The sequence below is a fragment of the Crinia signifera genome, chromosome 2 (assembly GCF_055691185.1).
Source record: "Crinia signifera chromosome 2, ASM5569118v1, whole genome shotgun sequence".
NCBI lineage: Eukaryota > Metazoa > Chordata > Amphibia > Anura > Myobatrachidae > Crinia > Crinia signifera.
This window is the reverse complement of record NC_139218.1, coordinates 562,822-582,918: the sequence shown is the minus strand read 5'-3', so window position 1 is coordinate 582,918 and position 20,097 is coordinate 562,822. Positions and strand designations below refer to the sequence as shown.

Below are 20,097 nucleotides of genomic sequence, written 5' to 3'. Positions count from 1 at the left end.
CGTCCATCACGTTGTTCACATGATTGTAGTTTGCAGTGGTCACTGGTGTTCACAGCCCTTATTTTACCAGTTCATAACATATTGTAATCATAAATCATTGTATTATGATCACATCTCACCTTCTTATTAGCGCCCATAGGTGATACCTGATTTAGTAGGTTGAGGATTTAATCAAGATCCTCCATATTCAGGACAAGCCCGGTCATCCTTTTCCCTGGTATCTCACCTACTCCCCCGCACCCCTGGAATTTCACTGTACACACACACACACACACACACACAGAATATTTAGCCACCCATGAGAATACACAGAAATTGTGTCTCCTCTGTTCTCATCACAGCGGGTTCCCTACCAGCTCCCACCATCGCACATTTAAATTTCACTGACACCTTCCCATTGATTCACCATCATTTCCCATACATGAGCATTTATTTTCATACGTCTAACATGAATATTATCAATTTAGAGATTCACGGACACGCTCCTTACTATAACCCTTCCTGTCTCCAGGACACATTCGTCCACATGATTATTATCATTAGGATCTGACAGTTCCTAATACCATCTACAGATCGGGATTCCACACTCCCCTATATTATAGCATGGATGACCTTATTAATCCAATGTTAAAATGCCTACCACTGCCCCAATAAGTATACAAAAAGAATATAAAATTAAAAACCTGAATTCCATGACGCGACCACAACAATACACACACCGATACCCATTTCCTTTGAATTGTCTACACAAACTGTGTAGTAGATTACAATCTCTTATGAATATGCGGTGTTATGAACTACAGGAATTATCTCGAGGGTTACCGATCACGGTCCTAAAAATCCAATAACTGCAACTATTTGTGTGGCATCCACAAAAACATTGTGTACACACTGGTACCAATCTCTTATTCAATTCTCGTAGCCGACATACCCAGCAGGGATATCCAATCCAGCACACACTCACATAAGCAGCTGGAACAGGCTGGATATCACCATTTGTGGACCCGGACACAGGTGTTCACACCCAGAACATTGAGCGACTTTGGGGCTCATGCAAATGGCGCAACAAGCGCCAAAGAGGCACGGCACGCCACCATTTAGCGTCATACCGGCAGGAGTTTATATGGCGGAAGACTCTGTGCAGATAACGCATTTGAGCGTATTCTACGCGCACTTTCGCTGCTTCCCAAGGCAGAGTGACAGTTTTATGAAGTTTTTTTCTTCATGAATTGTAATTATTAGTGTTATTTTCATTGATTTATTGTTATTATTGTAATTCTTTATTTCCTTGATTGTTATTATTGTAATTATTTATTGTGATTAATGTGATTTCATTATTGAATAAGATACTTCATTAATATTTATTAAGTAAATTCAAGTTACCTTTTAACACGTCGTCATCATTACTGTCAGATGTATGAAATGGCAGGGGTGAATCCGCGTCCGCTCGACACGCTTCAGGCTCAGTGGCTCGCCACACTATATAGAATCAACTCCATGCCAACGTGGATAGGGGGGTTATGAAAAGGTCGGGAGGACGCGTAACGCGTCCGCTCCCCACGCTTCGGGGTGACGTGGATATTGGGAGTGTAAAAATTAAATTGCATCACATATACACTGGGGGTTTTGTGGTAAATCGCACAAAAAAAAAATCACATGCAATCGCATTCGATTTTAAGTGTAATGCAATGCGATCTGCGGTCAGGGTGCAGTGAATAAATTAACTAGTGAGATCGCATCGCAACTCACGGCAGGAAAAGTGCATCGCATGGCACTAAAACGTGCGATAAGATTCCATTACGCAGAATAGTGTAGTGGGCGCCATGCTAATACACAAGTACCAATGTCTTTAAACTGTATACAGCTGTGTAGGTAAATATGAGAACACCTCTTTCCTGGGCTGGTACAGGTATGTACGTATGTATTTCGGGAATGAGCTCACCACACCTCTCCTTTTATAATATACAGTCCGACAGGTCACAGCAAAAACTTGAGAGGGAATCCCAGCAACTGATGTGTAGGTAAATATGAGAACACCTCTTTCCTGGGCTGGTACAGGTATGTACGTATGTATTTCGGGAATGAGCTCACCACACCTCTCCTTTTATAATATACAGTCCGACAGGTCACAGCAAAAACTTGAGAGGGAATCCCAGCAACTGATGAACCCCCCCCCCAAGTATAAGCATCCTCGGTGCTCCCGCTACCTGCCGCACTTTCTCCCTGGACTTCTCCTCACAGACTGCACTGCCCAACTGTTGCTCACCCTCCTTCTGACACTGGTTTTGTGACATGCTACTGACATTCTGTGTAGCTGCCGAGGCTGCTGGGAATTACCACTGTAAACAAATTCACTATAGCGTGCTTCATCATGACACACAATACATTGTATAGCAGGTTATTACACATAGCTATTTAGGCATTACAGTATATACACATTACATATGTAGCAGGAGGGCTCAGGATAGCAGGAGGCTGAGGTGGGGAAGGAGCAAGAGAGCTCAAAACGGCATATGGCTACGCACTCTGCAGTGACTAAAATGGCGCCTGGGATGCTGCCTCCTAGTGTGACTGCGCATGTGCCGGGTCACCGCGGCCCATCGCGCTGTGCACGCAGAAGGCACACATGAAAGGGAGAGACTGAGCCTTCTAGCCGGCGCCGCACATGAAAGGGAGGGAGCCGCACATTTGAGCGAGCCGCGGGTTGGCCACCCCTGGTGTAGAACAATCTAGCTGCTTATTCCAATATTTGCTCTAACAGAATTGCACCTTTAGACGCCTTATAGGACGCGCCGCATAGTACGAGGTCACAGTCACTTACGTTCTATGAGGAAGAAGAAGCAGATGGCGCCCATCACACAGATTATCAGGCCGGGAACTATGAAGGACATTCCCCAACATGTAGACACCCAGAATCCAGCGATCAGGGAACCGAGAATGTTCCCAACTGACGTGTGTGAGTTCCATACGCCCATAATGAACCCTCTCCTGTAGGGGGAGAGTAAAAGGAGGGAGTGAGAGGAGAAAGAGGAGGAGAAGCAGAGGACGTGGGGGAGAGGAAAAGAAGAAGAGGACGCGAGGGAGAGGAGAAGAAGGAGAGGATGTGAGGGAGAGGAGAAGAAGAAGGAGAGGACATGAGGAAGGAGGAGAAGAAGCAGAGGACGTGGGGGAGAAGAAGGAAAGGATGGAGGAATAATGGTGGTCTACCGGCTGGAGAGGATTTTGCCTGTGACCGCTGTGGTAATAATACATGACACTGATGGTGCCGGTGATACCTTGACCCTAATTTTGCTTCCGCCAGAAAAAAATAACCTGGTGTTCCCCTGTTCTACTAAGGAATAACCCAGCCACCAGGTAGTAACCGCCTACCAGAACCCCACACCACCAGGGAGGAACAGGATTCTGCCAGAGATCAGCTATTAACACACCCAGAACATTGTCCTCTCTTACCGTCCTTTCCCAAACCAGTTCCCGATGCAGGTGACAACACACGGCCATCCAGTGGTCTGGACCAATCCATTCAGCACCTGGGAAGTAAACGAAATCACTGAGTAATTAGAGGACTTGGGGTTCTATGTAAATATCGTTGTAGAAAGATAAAGTACCAACCAATCAGATCCTATCTGCCATGTCACAGGTTGGGTTTGATTGACTGATACTTTACCTCTCTCCAACGCTTAGTACGTAGACACCTTGGTCTATAATGGATCCCATAAGGGGACAATAATACCGAGCTCCATATTACATATTCCCCTGCCTGTAAATACCCAGGGGCACATGTAATAGGGTATGAGGCATGTGCAGACCCCATTACAGATGCCCCCTGTCTTCTTATATCACTGGATAATCCATTTGTAATGGTGAATTCTATCAATAAGTGTAAATGAATGACCACAGAAGTAATGGAGTTTGTGCCCTAGTAACAAGAGCTCACAATCGAATAGGAACCAGATAGCCTCATACATCTAAACCAGAGATACCAGAATCTGAGATACAATGTAGCTTCTGATCCAGAATGTTTGCCCCTTTGCAGAGCATATGTTGCATGTTCTGCACTGTACACGCTAGCAAAGTACATGTGATGTAGGGTCATGCACATTTCAGGTTCACATTAAACTAAGGAGGCGTAGCTGGGCTGTAACGGGACATACGCCCTACATGACACTAACTAGATGTAGCTGGGCTGTAACGGGACATACTCCCTACATGACACTAACTAGATGTAGCTGGGCTGTAACGGGACATACTCCCTACATGACACTAACGAGGCATAGCTGGGCTGTAACGGGACATACCCCTACATGACACTAACTAGGCGTAGCTGGGCTGTAACGGGACATACACACTGCATGACACTAACTAGGCGTAGCTGGGCTGTAACGGGACATACACACTGCATGACACTAACTAGGCGTAGCTGGGCTGTAACGGGACAAACACAGCGCATGACACTAACTAGTATATTCAGAGGTGCAGCGATGATAGATAAATAGATAGATAGATATCCGCTAAGAATAAGACTCTCCACTAGCCTCCAAACTTTCAAGCGTTCCCTGAAAACTCACCTCTTCAGACAAGCCTATCATATTTAAGTTCTACACCAGAGGCGCCGGAACGGGGGGGGCGAGGGGGCAGCTTGCCCCCCCCAAAATTACTGAGGCGCTAAAGTACCGTGGGCCCGTCTGTGTCTTGATGTATGTGTGAGGTCTTTTCTACACTCACATATCCTGCAGTGCTATGCGCGCTGGCGCCGCTGCGCCGGGTCTCTCCATCCGTCCTCCCTGTCAGACCTGAGTCCCCTCCCTGCCGGCCGCCCTGCCCAGCGGTGTTTGATTGACACTTACAGTGTCCGACGCCGCGGCCGCCCGCCCCCTGCTGCTTCAGCGACGAGCGTCGCATGGGCATGGCATCCAGCATCCAGGTCCCCAGCGCGCTCCAACCCCATCCTGCTGCGGCCAGCGTGTCTGCCCTGCTGTGTATGGGAGGGATCCAGGCAGCAAAACAAAAAAAGTAAGTTGAGGAGATCTCTAAACTTGCTCACAATTTGAGTTAATGTACATTGGGGATGTATTAAGTTATGGGGAGTGTGTGAACAATTGATGTTCTGGGCATATGAGTGGTGTGGGGACATGTTCTGGGCAAATGAGGGTTATAGGGACATGTGCTGAACATATGAGGGATGTGGGGACATGTGCTGGACATATGAGGGATGTAGGGGCATGTGCTGGGCATATGAGGGATGTGGGGGCATGTGCTGGGCATATGAGGGATGTGGGGGCATGTGCTGGACATATGAGGGATGTGGGGGCATGTGCTGAACATATGAGGGATGTGGGGACATGTGCTGGACATATGAGGGTTATAGGGACATATGCTGGACATATGAGGGATGTGGGGGCATGTGCTGGACATATGAGGGTTATAGGGACATGTGCTGGACATATGAGGGATGTGGGGGCATGTGCTGGACATATGAGGGATGTGGGGGCATGTGCTGGACATATGAGTGGTGTGGGGACATGTGCTGGACATATGAGGGTTATAGGGGCATGTGCTTGACATATGAGGGATGTGGGGGCATGTGCTGGACATATGAGTGGTGTGGGGACATGTGCTGGACATATGAGGGATGTGGGGGCATGTGCTGGGCATATGAGGGATGTGGGGGCATGTGCTGGACATATGAGGGATGTGGGGGCATGTGCTGGGCATATGAGGGATGTGGGGGCATGTGCTGGGCATATGAGGGATGTGGGGGCATGTGCTGGACATATGAGGGATGTGGGGGCATGTGCTGGACATATGAGGGATGTGGGGGCATGTGCTGGACATATGAGGGATGTGGGGGCATGTGCTGGACATATGAGGGATGTGGGGACATGTGCTGGACAAATGTTATGTTGTTACTAATAAAACTATAGTGTTTTTCTGTTACTCTATTACTATTGATGAAAACATTTTTCATTAACTATCAGGGGGTAACATATAGCAATTTAGGGGGGGCCAAAATGAGATTATATCTTGCCCCCCCAACCTAAAAACGTTCCAGCGCCACTGTTCTACACGCATAACCCTCTGAGGCACTTATGTATTATATAGCTTCCCTTCTGGACTTGTAACTTGTTGGGACTGCTATGCTGTTACTGCTGCCTGTCCTTGTGTTCCCCCTATATCCCTATAGATTGTAAGCTTGCAGCAGGGCCCTCCTACCTCCAAGTCTGTCTGGTGTTACCCAGTTTGTTTTATCACTGTCCACTATTGTAAAGCGCAACGGAATCTGCTGCGCGATATAAGACACTAACTGAATCTGCTGCGCGATATAAGACGCTGTAACGGAATCTGCTGCGCTATATAAGACGCTGTAACGGAATCTGCCGCGCTATATAAGACGCTGTAACGGAATCTGCCGCGCTATATAAGACACTGTAACGGAATGTGCTGCGCTATATAAGACGCTGTAGCGGAATCTGCGGCGCTATATAAGACGCTGTAACGGAATCTGCGGCGCTATATAAGACGCTGTAACGGAATCTGCTGCGCTATATAAGACACTGTAACTGAATCTGCTGCGCTATATAAGACACTGTAACGGAATCTGCTGCGCTATATAAGACACTGTAACGGAATCTGCTGCGCTATATAAGACACTAACGGAATCTGCTGCGCTATATAAGACACTGTAACGGAATCTGCTGCGCTATATAAGACACTGTAACGGAATCTGCTGCGCTATATAAGACACTGTAACTGAATCTGCTGCGCTATATAAGACACTGTAACGGAATCTGCTGCGCTATATAAGACACTGTAACAGAATCTGCTGCGCTATATAAGACACTAACGGAATCTGCTGCGCTATATAAGACACTGTAACGGAATCTGCTGCGCTATATAAGACACTGTAACGGAATCTGCTGCGCTATATAAGACACTGTAACTGAATCTGCTGCGCTATATAAGACACTGTAACGGAATCTGCTGCGCTATATAAGACACTGTAACAGAATCTGCTGCGCTATATAAGACGATGTAACGGAATCTGCTGCTATATAAGACGATGTAACGGAATCTGCTGCGCTATATAAGACACTGTAACGCAATCTGCTGCGCTATATAAGACACTGTAACGGAATCTGCTGCGCTATATAAGACACTGTAACGGAATCTGCTGCGCTATATAAGACACTAACGGAATCTGCTGCTATATAAGACACTGTAACGGAACCTGCTGCGCTATATAAGACACTGTAACGGAATCTGCTGCGCTATATAAGACACTGTAACTGAATCTGCTGCGCTATATAAGACACTGTAACGGAATCTGCTGCGCTATATAAGACACTGTAACAGAATCTGCTGCGCTATATAAGACACTGTAACGGAATCTGCTGCGCTATATAAGGCGATGTAACGGAATCTGCTGCTATATAAGACACTGTAACGGAATCTGCTGCGCTATATAAGACACTGTAACGGAATCTGCTGTGCTATATAAGACACTGTAACGGAATCTGCTGCGCTATATAAGACACTGTAACGGAATCTGCTGCGCTATATAAGACACTGTAACGGAATCTGCTGCGCTATATAAGACACTGTAAAGGAATCTGCTGCGCTATATAAGACACTGTAACGGAATCTGCTGCGCTATATAAGACACTAACGGAATCTGCTGCTATATAAGACACTGTAACGGAATCTGCTGCGCTATATAAGACACTGTAACGGAACCTGCTGCGCTATATAAGACACTGTAACGGAACCTGCTGCTATATAAGACACTGTAACGGAATCTGCTGCTATATAAGACGCTGTACCGGAATCTGCTGCGCTATATAAGACGCTGTAAGGGAATCTGCTGCGCTATATAAGACGCTGTAACTGAATCTGCTGCGCTATATAAGAAACTGCAAATAAATAAATAATAAATATCCACCCAACACTCGGAAAGGCGCTGAGATTAATAGTCGGCACTCCACGGACGTGTAAATAGGTCAATTTATATTAGTGCATAAACAAATCCATAGGGCGATGTTTCAAGACCGGTGAGGTCTTCATCAAGTTCATAAAATACATATACAGGGCACAGACAATAAGCAGAGACATTTATAGTGCGACAAACCAGCGTTCCGGGTGTTGGGTGGTTTCATCTAGATTATACACTGAAAGGCACCGCGGCATCCAATTCAGAGTCTGGAGTGCTGACGTTTCGGGGTCTAACATGCCCCGTTTTCAAGGTGATGTCATGTTAAACCCCGAAACGTCGGATACGAGATGTGTGTACCAGCCACATTAAAACAATTTGTTTGCTAAAACCTCAGTCTCCGTAGTGCCGCAGCAACCCCCGTAGTGAATAAAAAAAATAAAAATTATATATATATATATATATATATATATATTTTTTTTTTTTCTTTTGTGTTATTTGCTGGCACACTGATGAGGGCTAGCGGCTGGATCTACACAGACAGTGACCAGCCCCAGCATGGACACCTGCCCATCTGCAAGCCCCAGTCTGTACTTACCTGTATGATGATATAGTAGGTCAGATTGTGGATATTGTAGAAGTACCCTAATCCGAAGAGGATGGTGAAGAAGCCACTGGCCACCATGCCCCAGGAGAGGAAATAACGGAGGGGTAAACGTTCCCCAATCATCCCACTAAGATGGGGAGAAACAAGGATATATGGTAAATTCTCTGCAATGCGGAACACATCAGTGATTATAGTAACTCAAGTCGCTGCCTATGCCAGGGGCCCTTTACTGTATGTGAGCCTAGCACGGTACAGAGTGTATGACCCGCACACAGGAATACATTTACTAGCTTCTGCCTTGGTGTCCCTCTCTGCTCCGATGCATCTAGCACACTCTGGTCTGTATCTCAGTACTGAGTAACCAGAGCGGAATGAACACTAGCACAATGACTGGAAGCTGCCAGTGATGTAATGAGAGACACATTATCACCTTTTACAAAATAGTGATTTCAGTCTTGCCCCCAATTTGCCATCAGTTGGAGGCGGATACACAGGTTCCTTCGGCCTATACATGTATGTATTGCTGTACTGTCTCTACCACCTCTGACGGGAGCTATTCCACTCACCCACTACCCTTTCTGTGAGTTCATTTACCCTCACGGTCTAGTACGGTGGTTCCCGAACAGTGTACCGTGCACCATACGGTGCCTTGGAAGACTTGCAGGGGTGCCCTGGGGTTGGTGGTCCAATTAAAATTATTTATGACTAATGTAACAGGTGAATGTGGACAAACAGAAGCGAACCCTGTCCATTCGCTCATCTCGCCAAGGATGCGATAAACACAATTTACTTATTTGAAGATAGTTTCGGATTTTATCAGCTTTTATCAAACTTTTGCCCTAGGGGTGCCATAAAATAATTCTGATACTCGGGGGGCGCAGTGATTCAAGCAAGTATGGGAACCACTGGTCTAGTACTCCTCTTCCTATGTAGAATGGTTTCCTCCTCTAACCCCTGATAATTGTGTTCGTCAGTATCATGTCAGGGTCAGATTTCCCACAAGGCAACGCTTAGGGCCCTGTGGGTACGTCCCGCACATTACTAGGCTCCCTGTGTATTAGTGCACAGCTCGCTGCCAGCGACTTACTTTCTGTATAGAAATGCTGCAATCCCACCGCACACTGTACTTGTTGCTGTGTGTCTGAGCGCAGCGACAGCCGGTATCCCTCCCCTCCTGTGCCTGAGCGCAGTGACAGCCGGTATCCCTCCCCTCCTGTGCCTGAGCACAGTGACAGCCGGTATCCCTCCCCTCCTGTGCCTGAGCGCAGTGACAGCCGGTATCCCTCCCCTCCTGTGCCTGAGCGCAGTGACAGAGAGCTGGTATCCCTCCCCTCCTGTGCCTGAGCGCAGTGACAGAGAGCCGGTATCCCTCCCCTCCTGTGCCTGAGCGCAGTGACAGAGAGCCGGTATCCCTCCCCTCCTGTGCCTGAGCGCAGTGACAGAGAGCCGGTATCCCTCCCCTCCTGTGCCTGAGCGCAGTGACAGAGAGCCGGTATCCCTCCCCTCCTGTGCCTGAGCGCAGCGACAGCCGGTATCCCTCCCCTCCTGTGCCTGAGCGCAGTGACAGAGAGCCGGTATCCCTCCCCTCCTGTGCCTGAGCGCAGTGACAGCCGGTATCCCTCCCCTCCTGTGCCTGAGCGCAGTGACAGAGAGCCGGTATCCCTCCCCTCCTGTGCCTGAGCACAGTGACAGAGAGCCGGTATCCCTCCCCTCCTGTGCCTGAGCACAGTGACAGCCAGTATCCCTCCCCTCCTGTGCCTGAGCGCAGTGACAGCCGGTATCCCTCCCCTCCTGTGCCTGAGCGCAGCGACAGCCAGTATCCCTCCCCTCCTGTGCCTGAGCGCAGTGACAGCCAGTATCCCTCCCCTCCTGTGCCTGAGCGCAGTGACAGCCGGTATCCCTCCCCTCCTGTGCCTGAGCGCAGTGACAGCCGGTATCCCTTCCCTCCTGTGCCTGAGCACAGTGACAGCCGGTATCCCTCCCCTCCTGTGCCTGAGCGCAGTGACAGCCAGTATCCCTCCCCTCCTGTGCCTGAGCACAGTGACAGAGAGCCGGTATCCCTCCCCTCCTGTGCCTGAGCACAGTGACAGCCAGTATCCCTCCCCTCCTGTGCCTGAGCGCAGTGACAGCCGGTATCCCTCCCCTCCTGTGCCTGAGCGCAGCGACAGCCAGTATCCCTCCCCTCCTGTGCCTGAGCGCAGTGACAGCCAGTATCCCTCCCCTCCTGTGCCTGAGCGCAGTGACAGCCGGTATCCCTCCCCTCCTGTGCCTGAGCGCAGTGACAGCCGGTATCCCTTCCCTCCTGTGCCTGAGCACAGTGACAGCCGGTATCCCTCCCCTCCTGTGCCTGAGCGCAGTGACAGCCAGTATCCCTCCCCTCCTGTGCCTGAGCGCAGTGACAGCCGGTATCCCTCCCCTCCTGTGCCTGAGCGCAGTGACAGAGAGAGCCGGTATCCCTCCCCTCCTGTGCCTGAGCGCAGTGACAGAGAGCCGGTATCCCTCCCCTCCTGTGCCTGAGCGCAGTGACAGAGAGCCGGTATCCCTCCCCTCCTGTGCCTGAGCGCAGTGACAGCCAGTATCCCTCCCCTCCTGTGCCTGAGCACAGTGACAGAGAGCCGGTATCCCTCCCCTCCTGTGCCTGAGCGCAGTGACAGCCGGTATCCCTCCCCTCCTGTGCCTGAGCGCAGCGACAGCCAGTATCCCTCCCCTCCTGTGCCTGAGCGCAGTGACAGCCGGTATCCCTCCCCTCCTGTGCCTGAGCGCAGTGACAGCCGGTATCCCTCCCCTCCTGTGCCTGAGCGCAGTGACAGCCGGTATCCCTCCCCTCCTGTGCCAGAGCGCAGTGACAGCCGGTATCCCTCCCCTCCTGTGCCTGAGCGCAGTGACAGAGCCGGTATCCCTCCCCTCCTGTGCCTGAGCGCAGTGACAGAGAGCCGGTATCCCTCCCCTCCTGTGCCTGAGCACAGTGACAGAGAGCGGGTATCCCTCCCCTCCTGTGCCTGAGCACAGTGACAGCCAGTATCCCTCCCCTCCTGTGCCTGAGCACAGTGACAGAGAGCCGGTATCCCTCCCCTCCTGTGCCTGAGCGCAGTGACAGAGAGCCGGTATCCCTCCCCTCCTGTGCCTGAGCGCAGTGACAGAGAGCCGGTATCCCTCCCCTCCTGTGCCTGAGCACAGCGACAGCCGGTATCCCTCCCCTCCTGTGCCTGAGCGCAGCGACAGCCAGTATCCCTCCCCTCCTGTGCCTGAGCGCAGCGACAGCCAGTATCCCTCCCCTCCTGTGCCTGAGCGCAGTGCCCGAGCCGGTATCCCTCTCCACCATAGAAGACCATTACTCCAGAGCTTGACCCATACACTGGTCTAGCAGCTGGCCCTCACTCACCTGAGGAACATCCCCACAGCGTACGCGCACAGGAAGGAGTAGTCCAGGGCACCCAGTAACTGCTTATAGTTCTTCTTATCTAAGGAGAGACAGGACAGGTGAGGACAGAGGACATTGTGCAGAGACTGTACAGGATATGGTAGTAGGTCTCACCGAATGGGGCCCAGCCGCAGCGAGATGCATTGTCCGCAGCCTGACGCAGCGACTGCTTCAGGATAACAAACTCCTTGTAGCTGTGTAGTTCAATCTCGTTGGGTTCAGAACAGTGTTTGTGTAATTCTCCCTGAGAACAGATTCCACAGTCACATAAACCAGTCTTATTCTCTGCTAACCAGCTACTAACTAGTCCTGCTACTATAGGTCACACCCCCCCAGCTACAGTAACTAGTCCTGCTCCTATAGCTCACACCCCCCAGCTACAGTAACTAGTCCTGCTCCTATAGCTCACACCCCCCAGCTACAGTAACTAGTCCTGCTCCTATAGTTCACACCCATCCCCAGCTACAGTAACTAGTCCTGCTCCTATAGTTCACACCCCTCCCCAGCTACAGTAACTAGTCCTGCTCCTATAGGTCACACACACCCCCAGCTACAGTAAGTAGTCTTGCTCCTATAGGTCACACACACCCCCAACTACAGTAACTAGTCCTGCTCCTATAGGTCACACACCCCCAGCTACAGTAACTAGTCCTGCTCCTATAGGTAACACACCCCAGCTACAGTAACTAGTCCTGCTACTATAGGTCACACCCCCCCAGCTACAGTAACTAGTCCTGCTCCTATAGTTCACACCCCTCCCCAGCTACAATAACTAGTCCTGCTCCTAGAGTTCACACCCCCCCCCCAGCTACAGTATCTAGTCCTGCTCCTATAGGTCACACCCATAGCTACAGTAACTAGTCCTGCTACTATAGGTCACACACCCCCAGCTACAGTAACTAGTCCTGCTCCTATAGGTCACACTGCTCCTATAGTTCACACACCCCCAGCTACAGCAACTAGTCCTGCTCCTATAGTTCACACCCCTCCCCAGCTACAGTAACTAGTCCTGCTCCTATAGTTCACACCCCCCCCCCCCAGCTACAGTATCTAGTCTTGCTCCTATAGGTCACACATCCCCAGCTACAGTAACTAGTCCTGCTCCTATAGGTCACACTGCTCCTATAGTTCACACACCCCCAGCTACAGTATCTAGTCCTGCTCCTATAGGTCACACATCCCCAGCTACAGTAACTAGTCCTGCTCCTATAGGTCACACTGCTCCTATAGTTCACACACCCCCAGCTACAGTAACTAGTCCTGCTCCTATAGTTCACACCCCTCCCCAGCTACAGTAACTAGTCCTGCTCCTATCGTTCACACCCCTCCCCAGCTACAGTATCTAGTCCTGCTCCTATGGGTCACACCCCCAGCTACAGTATCTAGTCCTGCTCCTATAGGTCACACATCCCCCCACCCAGCTCCAGTAACTAGTCCTGCTCCTATAGGTCACACACACCCCCCCAGCTCCAGTAACTAGTCCTGCTCCTATAGGTCACACACCCACCCAGCTACAGTAACTAGTCCTGCTCCTATAGGTCACACCCCCCCCCAGCTACAGTAACTAGTCCTGCTCCTATAGGTCACCCCCCCCCCAGCTACAGTAACTAGTCCTGCTCCTATAGGTCACACCCCTCCCCAGCTACAGTAACTAGTCCTGCTCCTATAGGTCACACACCCCCCTCAGCTACAGTAACTAGTCCTGCTCCTATAGGTAACACCCCCAGCTACAGTATCTAGTCCTGCTCCTATAGGTCACACACCCCCTCCCCCCAGCTACAGTAACTAGTCCTGCTCCTATAGGTCACACTGCTCCTATAGTTCACACCCCCCCAGCTACAGTAACTAGTCCTGCTCCTATAGTTCACACCCCTCCCCAGCTACAGTAACTAGTCCTGCTCCTATAGTTCACACCCCTCCCCAGCTACAGTATCTAGTCCTGCTCCTATGGGTCACACCCCCAGCTACAGTATCTAGTCCTGCTCCTATAGGTCACACACCCCCAGCTACAGTATCTAGTCCTGCTCCTATAGGTCACACACCCCCTCCCCCCAGCTCCAGTAACTAGTCCTGCTCCTATAGGTCACACATCCCCCCACCCAGCTCCAGTAACTAGTCCTGCTCCTATAGGTCACACACACCCCCCCAGCTCCAGTAACTAGTCCTGCTCCTATAGGTCACACACCCACCCACCCAGCTACAGTAACTAGTCCTGCTCCTATAGGTCACATACACACACACCCCCCCCAGCTACAGTAACTAGTCCTGCTCCCATAGGTCACCCCCCCCAGCTCCAGTAACTAGTCCTGCTCCTATAGGTCACCCCCCCCCAGCTACAGTAACTAGTCCTGCTCCTATAGGTCACACACACCCCCAGCTACAGTAACTAGTCCTGCTCCTATAGGTCACACACCCCCAGCTACAGTAACTAGTCCTGCTCCTATAGGTCACACCCCCCAGCTACAGTAACTAGTCCTGCTCCTATAGGTCACACCCATAGCTACGGTAACTAGTCCTGCTACTATAGGTCACACACCCCCAGCTACAGTAACTAGTCCTGCTCCTATAGGTCACACTGCTCCTATAATTCACACACCCCCAGCTACAGTAACTAGTCCTGCTCCTATAGTTCACCCCCCCCCCCAGCTACAGTAACTAGTACTGCTCCTATAGGTCACACCCCCCCCCCCCCCCGGCTACAGTAACTAGTCCTGCTCCTATAGGTCACACCCCCCCCCCCCAGCTACAGTAACTAGTCCTGCTCCTATAGGTCACCCCCCCCCAGCTACAGTAACTAGTCCTGCTCCTATAGGTCACCCCCCCCCCCCGCTACAGTAACTAGTCCTGCTCCTATAGGTCACCCCCCCCCAGCTACAGTAACTAGTCCTGCTCCTATAGGTCACCCCCCCCCCCAGCTACAGTAACTAGTCCTGCACCTATAGGTCACACACCCCCAGCTACAGTAACTAGTCCTGCTCCTATAGGTCACACCCATAGCTACAGTTACTAGTCCTGCTACTATAGGTCACACACCCCCAGCTACAGTGACCAGGGGCGGATCCAGGATAAAATGACAGGGGGGGCACCATGATACAAGAGGGTTTCGGTGGGGGAGGGGCGGTGTTAGTGGTGCCAGTGTACATGCTAAGAGAGTGGCAGAGAGAGGGTGGGAATGAGATTAAAAATAGGCCCTGGCATTTAAAGTACGCAGGCCCACCATGGTGACAAAAGTGAAGGATGTAGTTGTGCGCGCGCCGAAGGCGCGCTCTGGAAAATGGGGTGTGGCCACTCAACAGGGGGCGTGTCCTTGAGTGTAGTGTACAACACCATATACAACTTCTACACATTATGCAACAAAATACTAGACCCCATTATACTTGCCCCTTACACATGATGCCAAATGGAATGAGCCAAAATTCACATCAAGCCACACGGATTGAGCCAAAATTCACATAATGCCACATGGATTGAGCCAAAATTCAAATAGTGCCACATGGATTGTGTCAAAATTCACATAATGCCAAATGGATTGAGCCAAAATAAACAAATAAACATAATGCCACACGGATTGAGACAAAATTCACATAATGCCACATAGATTGAGCCAAAATTCACATAATGCCACACGGATTGAGACAAAATTCACATAATGCCACACATATTGAGCCAAAATTCACATAATGCCACACGGATTGTGCCAAAATTCACATAATGCCACATAGATTGAGCCAAAATTCACATAATGCCACACGGATTGTGCCAAAATTCACATAATGCCACACGGATTGAGCCAGAATTCACATAATGCCATATGGATTGTGTCAAAATTCACATAATGCCACATGGATTGAGCCAAAATTCACATAATGCCACACGGATTGAGCCAAAATTCACATAATTCCACACATATTGAGACAAAATTCACATAATGCCACACGGATTGTGACAAAATTCACATAATGCCACATGGATTGAGCCAAAATTCACATAATGACACCCGGATTGAGCCAGAATTCACATAATGCCACACAGATTAAGCCAAAATTCACAATACGTTTCATAAACAGGAACATTGTCCACCAAAGGCGCGCATTAAACATTTACACCATAATGTCCATTACAAGTTAAGTTACACGCCATTATGTCCATTATGTATCATGTCAAACACCATAATGCCTATTAAAAATTATGCTACATAAGTGCTGCTTATCTACATGCTCATTGCCAAGGGTTCCATGCTCATTGCCAGAGGTTCCATGCTCATTGTCATGTGGGATTACATGCTCATTGCCAAGGGGAATACATGCTCGCGGTAAATGGGGGACAGCCGCCAGGCAGAAGTGATAGCCACTGACAGTGGCAGAGCCTGGCTGTATTCAGAGCACTGCAGGTCCTGGCTATTTGAAATAATACCCCTTTCACACCAGAAAATGCATTCCCAAGTTGGCCCCTTTTACACCAGCCTAGTCCCTGCATTTTCTGGTGTGAGTAGGGTTACCACCTAGTCCCTTTAATTCCGGACACATATTAATTACACAGGTTCTGTGGCTGGCTGACTTCAAAACTCCACTTCACCTGATTTTAAACTGCCACAGAACCTGTGTAATTAACATGTGTCCGGAATTAAAGGGACTAGGTGGTAACCCTAGGTGTGAGGGGGAGAGAAAACCACCCCCCCCCCCCCTTCAACCAGTTATCCTATTTAACCGGCTATATCTTCGGAACCAACTGATCCATTTGCAGGAGACAAGTATCATATTGAAGAACTTTTGAGTGGGCTTTGAATGATTTTGGTCCAGTGAAACTAGAACGTTTGGTTCCAGAGTAATCTGCCCTCAAAGAACAAGAACAGCCATGAAATTACGTTTCAAAAATAAAAAAATTAGTTTACACGTAATATCTCTGGAACCGATTGACCGATATGGACCAGCCTGGTATCATATTGAAGAACCAGCGATTTGGAATTGAATGAAATCAACCACAAGCTTCTGTGATGCCAGGGGGGGAACTGGCAGCCGTCGGACCCGGGTGGGGGTAGGAATTGACGGGTCCCATATTATCCTAAGGGGAAAAAACGTTACAGCTTTGCGTGCCCGGGTGCCCCCCCCCCCTGAATCTGCCACTGACAGTGACTAGTCCTGCTCCTATAGGTCACACTGCTCCTATAGGTCACACACCCCCAGCTACAGTAACTAGTCCTGCTCCTATAGGTCACCTCTCCCCCCCCCCAGCTACAGTAACTAGTCCTGCTACTATAGGTCACACCCCCCCAGCTACAGTGACTAGTCCTGCTCCTATAGGTCACACTGCTCCTATAGGTCACCCCCCCCTCAGCTACAGTAACTAGTCCTGCTCCTATAGGTCACCTCTCCCCCCCCCCCAGCTACAGTAACTAGTCCTGCTCCTATAGTTCACCCCCCCCCCCCCAGCTACAGTAACTAGTCCTGCTCCTATAGGTCACACCCCCCCCCCCAGCTACAGTAACTAGTCCTGCTCCTATAGGTCACACCCCAGCTACAGTAACTAGTCCTGCTAATATAGGTCACACACCCAGCTACAGTAAGCAATCCTATAGCTATATTCTGTAGCTCATCTAGCCACTATTACTAAATAGTCTTTGTTACCGGGACCGGCTTACCAGCTTTACTAACTAACCCTAACTTTATAACTTACATAAGCAGCCAGGGCCTGACTGAGAGAACCAGTCACCATAGCCTGTAACACCTGTAGCTCCACTCTGCCCCTAGTGGCACTCCTATAATAACAATACCTATCCCAACCTTTCGGCCTACATAGCGGTCACCACTGGCTGCCCATTATGCATGGCCATCCCACACTTCGTACCTTAACGATGGTGATCGGCTTCCTGGACAGATGGAAACTGCAGTAGAGAAGGTAGGTCAGGACGAGGACCAGAGCACGGAACCTGTGACAGAACAAACATCAGTAAGAGACAGAAGCATTGGAGATGGCACGTGGTACTGAAATTGGACCATGTGGTCTGAATGATCACAGCTACACTACACAGGTGTCAGGGTGGGGCTATGGATCCTACTGAAACAAGTGAATAATGCTTACCGATAATTCCATTTCTTCGTAGAGATCCATGGCAGCCATACTTAGGGATATTCCCCTTATTCCTAGGATTAGACAGGGTGATTTTTTTGAATAGGCTCTGCCCACCTGGGGTATATAGGTCCACACCTCCCCTTCCTCTGTGTCTTTTGAGTGTCTCCTTTAATGGTCTAGAGAAAAAAAAAAATAATCACAATTTTAATAAAGGGAGGGATCTTTCTTGTGGCTGCCATGGATCTCTACGAAGAAATGGAATTATCGGTAAGCATAATTCGCTTGTTTCTTCTACGATCCCATGGCAGCCATACTTAGGGACATACCAAAGCAAGAAAGGGAGGGAGACTTATTTAATGCAACTTATTTATTTAAAGCATTTGAACACATTTTCCCCAAAGTGGGCTGAAGGAATGTCCAGAGCATAATGCCTTGTGAAGGTGTGTATCAAAGACCAGGTAGCAGCCTGACATATTTCGGTCATAGATGCTTTAGCCTTCCTAGCCCATGATACTGCCGTGGCTCTTGTCGAGTGTGCTTTGACGACCTGAGGAGCTGGCTTTCCTTCTTGTTCGTAAATTAATGTAATGAGACTTATCCATCTGGCAAGCATCTGTTTAGATGTAACCATTCCTTTTCTTGGACCTTCTGGTATTATAAATAAGTGTTTCGACTTTCTAATACCTTGTACTCTGAAGATATATAGAAATGGCCCTGACCAAGTCTAACGAGTGTAGTTCTTCTTCAGGAGTAGGTGGATCCGCATAGAATGCAGGTAGAATGATTTCTTGATTAAGGTGGAACCTTGATACGACCTTAGGTAAGAAGTCTGGATGTGTTCTCAACAAAACTCTGTGAAGCAAATCAAGTAAGGCTCTTCTGCCCATAAAGCCTTAATTTCACTAATTCTTCTGGCAGAGGTTATTGAGATTAAGAATAATACTTTCCATGAAATAAATGTCCAATCTGCTGAAGACAAAGGTTCAAAAGGTGCTCTCATCAGGCCATTTAGAACCACATTAAAAAGGTCCCAAGGTGCCACCATGGATTTCCTTGTTGGTCTGATTTTCTTAATAGCCTTACAAAACCTGATTACCAGATCTTCTTTGGCTAATCTTCTGTCAAGTAAAACACTAAGGGCTGCTATTTGACATTTTATAGTAGAAACTGCCAGTCCCATATGAAATCCTTCATAGAGGAATTGAAGTACTTTAGGAGTAGAGACTTCTGTCATTGAGGTCAAGACTCCATTCCAAGACAAGAACTTACACCAAGTTCTATAGTAAGCCATCGATGATGCTTTCTTTCTAGCTTTCAATAGTACTTCTATTACTGGCTCGGATACACCAGTTTGTCTTAAATGTTTCCTCTCAACTTCCAAGCCCTGAGACCAAATACGCCTGGATTGGGATGACATATTGGACTCTGCATTAGTAAGTCTGATCTTATCGGTAGTACCATCGGTTTCTTCACTGCCAACTTCAGAATCATCGGGAACCACGGCCTCCTGGGTCAGAATGGCAAGATTGCTATAACTGTCACCCTGTCCTCCAGTATCTTCTTGAGGACTCGGCCTATCAGTGGAGTTGGAGGAAACAGATAGCTTAGATGGCAATCCCATTTGACTGAAAAGGCATCTGTCACTAGGGCTCCGGGTAGATAAAATCTTGCGTAGAATTTTTCTACCTTTCAGTTCATGTGGGTGGCCATGAAGTCTATTTCTGGTCTTCCGAACTTCTTTGTCACCATCTGAAAAACTGGTGGGTTGAGTGCCCATTCCCCCGGCAGAATTTCTGTCCTGCTCAGGTAATCTGCAATGTCGTTCTCCTTTCCTGGAACATATATTGCTGAAAGGGACTTCAGATTCTTCTCCGCCCAGGGAATAATCTGTTTCATTACTCTCATGATGGACCTGCTTTTGGTACCCCCTAGATCAGGGGTGGCCAAACCGGTCCTCAAGATCTACCAACGGTCCACGTTTTCTAGGTTACCTAGCTGCTGCACAGCTGCAATCAATACTAACGTTCACATTTTCAAACATGCAGCATTCATTCCTGCTATAGATGCACAGGTTGC

General features: G+C 49.1%; 1 protein-coding gene across 4 annotated transcripts in view; it reads right to left on the bottom strand.

The window, feature by feature from the left end:
* SLC37A1 (solute carrier family 37 member 1) overlaps positions 1 to 20,097 on the bottom strand; it is a 114,196-nt gene that overhangs the window by 70,987 nt on the left and 23,112 nt on the right. For all 4 annotated transcript variants that reach the window (XR_014470215.1, XR_014470214.1, XM_083171425.1 and 1 more), the window contains exons 3-8: positions 17,797 to 17,878; positions 12,067 to 12,196; positions 11,914 to 11,992; positions 8,523 to 8,658; positions 3,451 to 3,527; positions 2,822 to 2,988 (exon numbers count right to left, since the gene is read on the bottom strand). Coding sequence is in view for 2 of the 4 variants with exons in the window: in XM_083171425.1 (XP_083027551.1) it covers positions 2,822 to 2,988; positions 3,451 to 3,527; positions 8,523 to 8,658; positions 11,914 to 11,992; positions 12,067 to 12,196; positions 17,797 to 17,878 (671 nt within the window). In the remaining 2 variants the exon portion in view is untranslated. The remainder of the gene's footprint in view (positions 1 to 2,821; positions 2,989 to 3,450; positions 3,528 to 8,522; positions 8,659 to 11,913; positions 11,993 to 12,066; positions 12,197 to 17,796; positions 17,879 to 20,097) is intronic.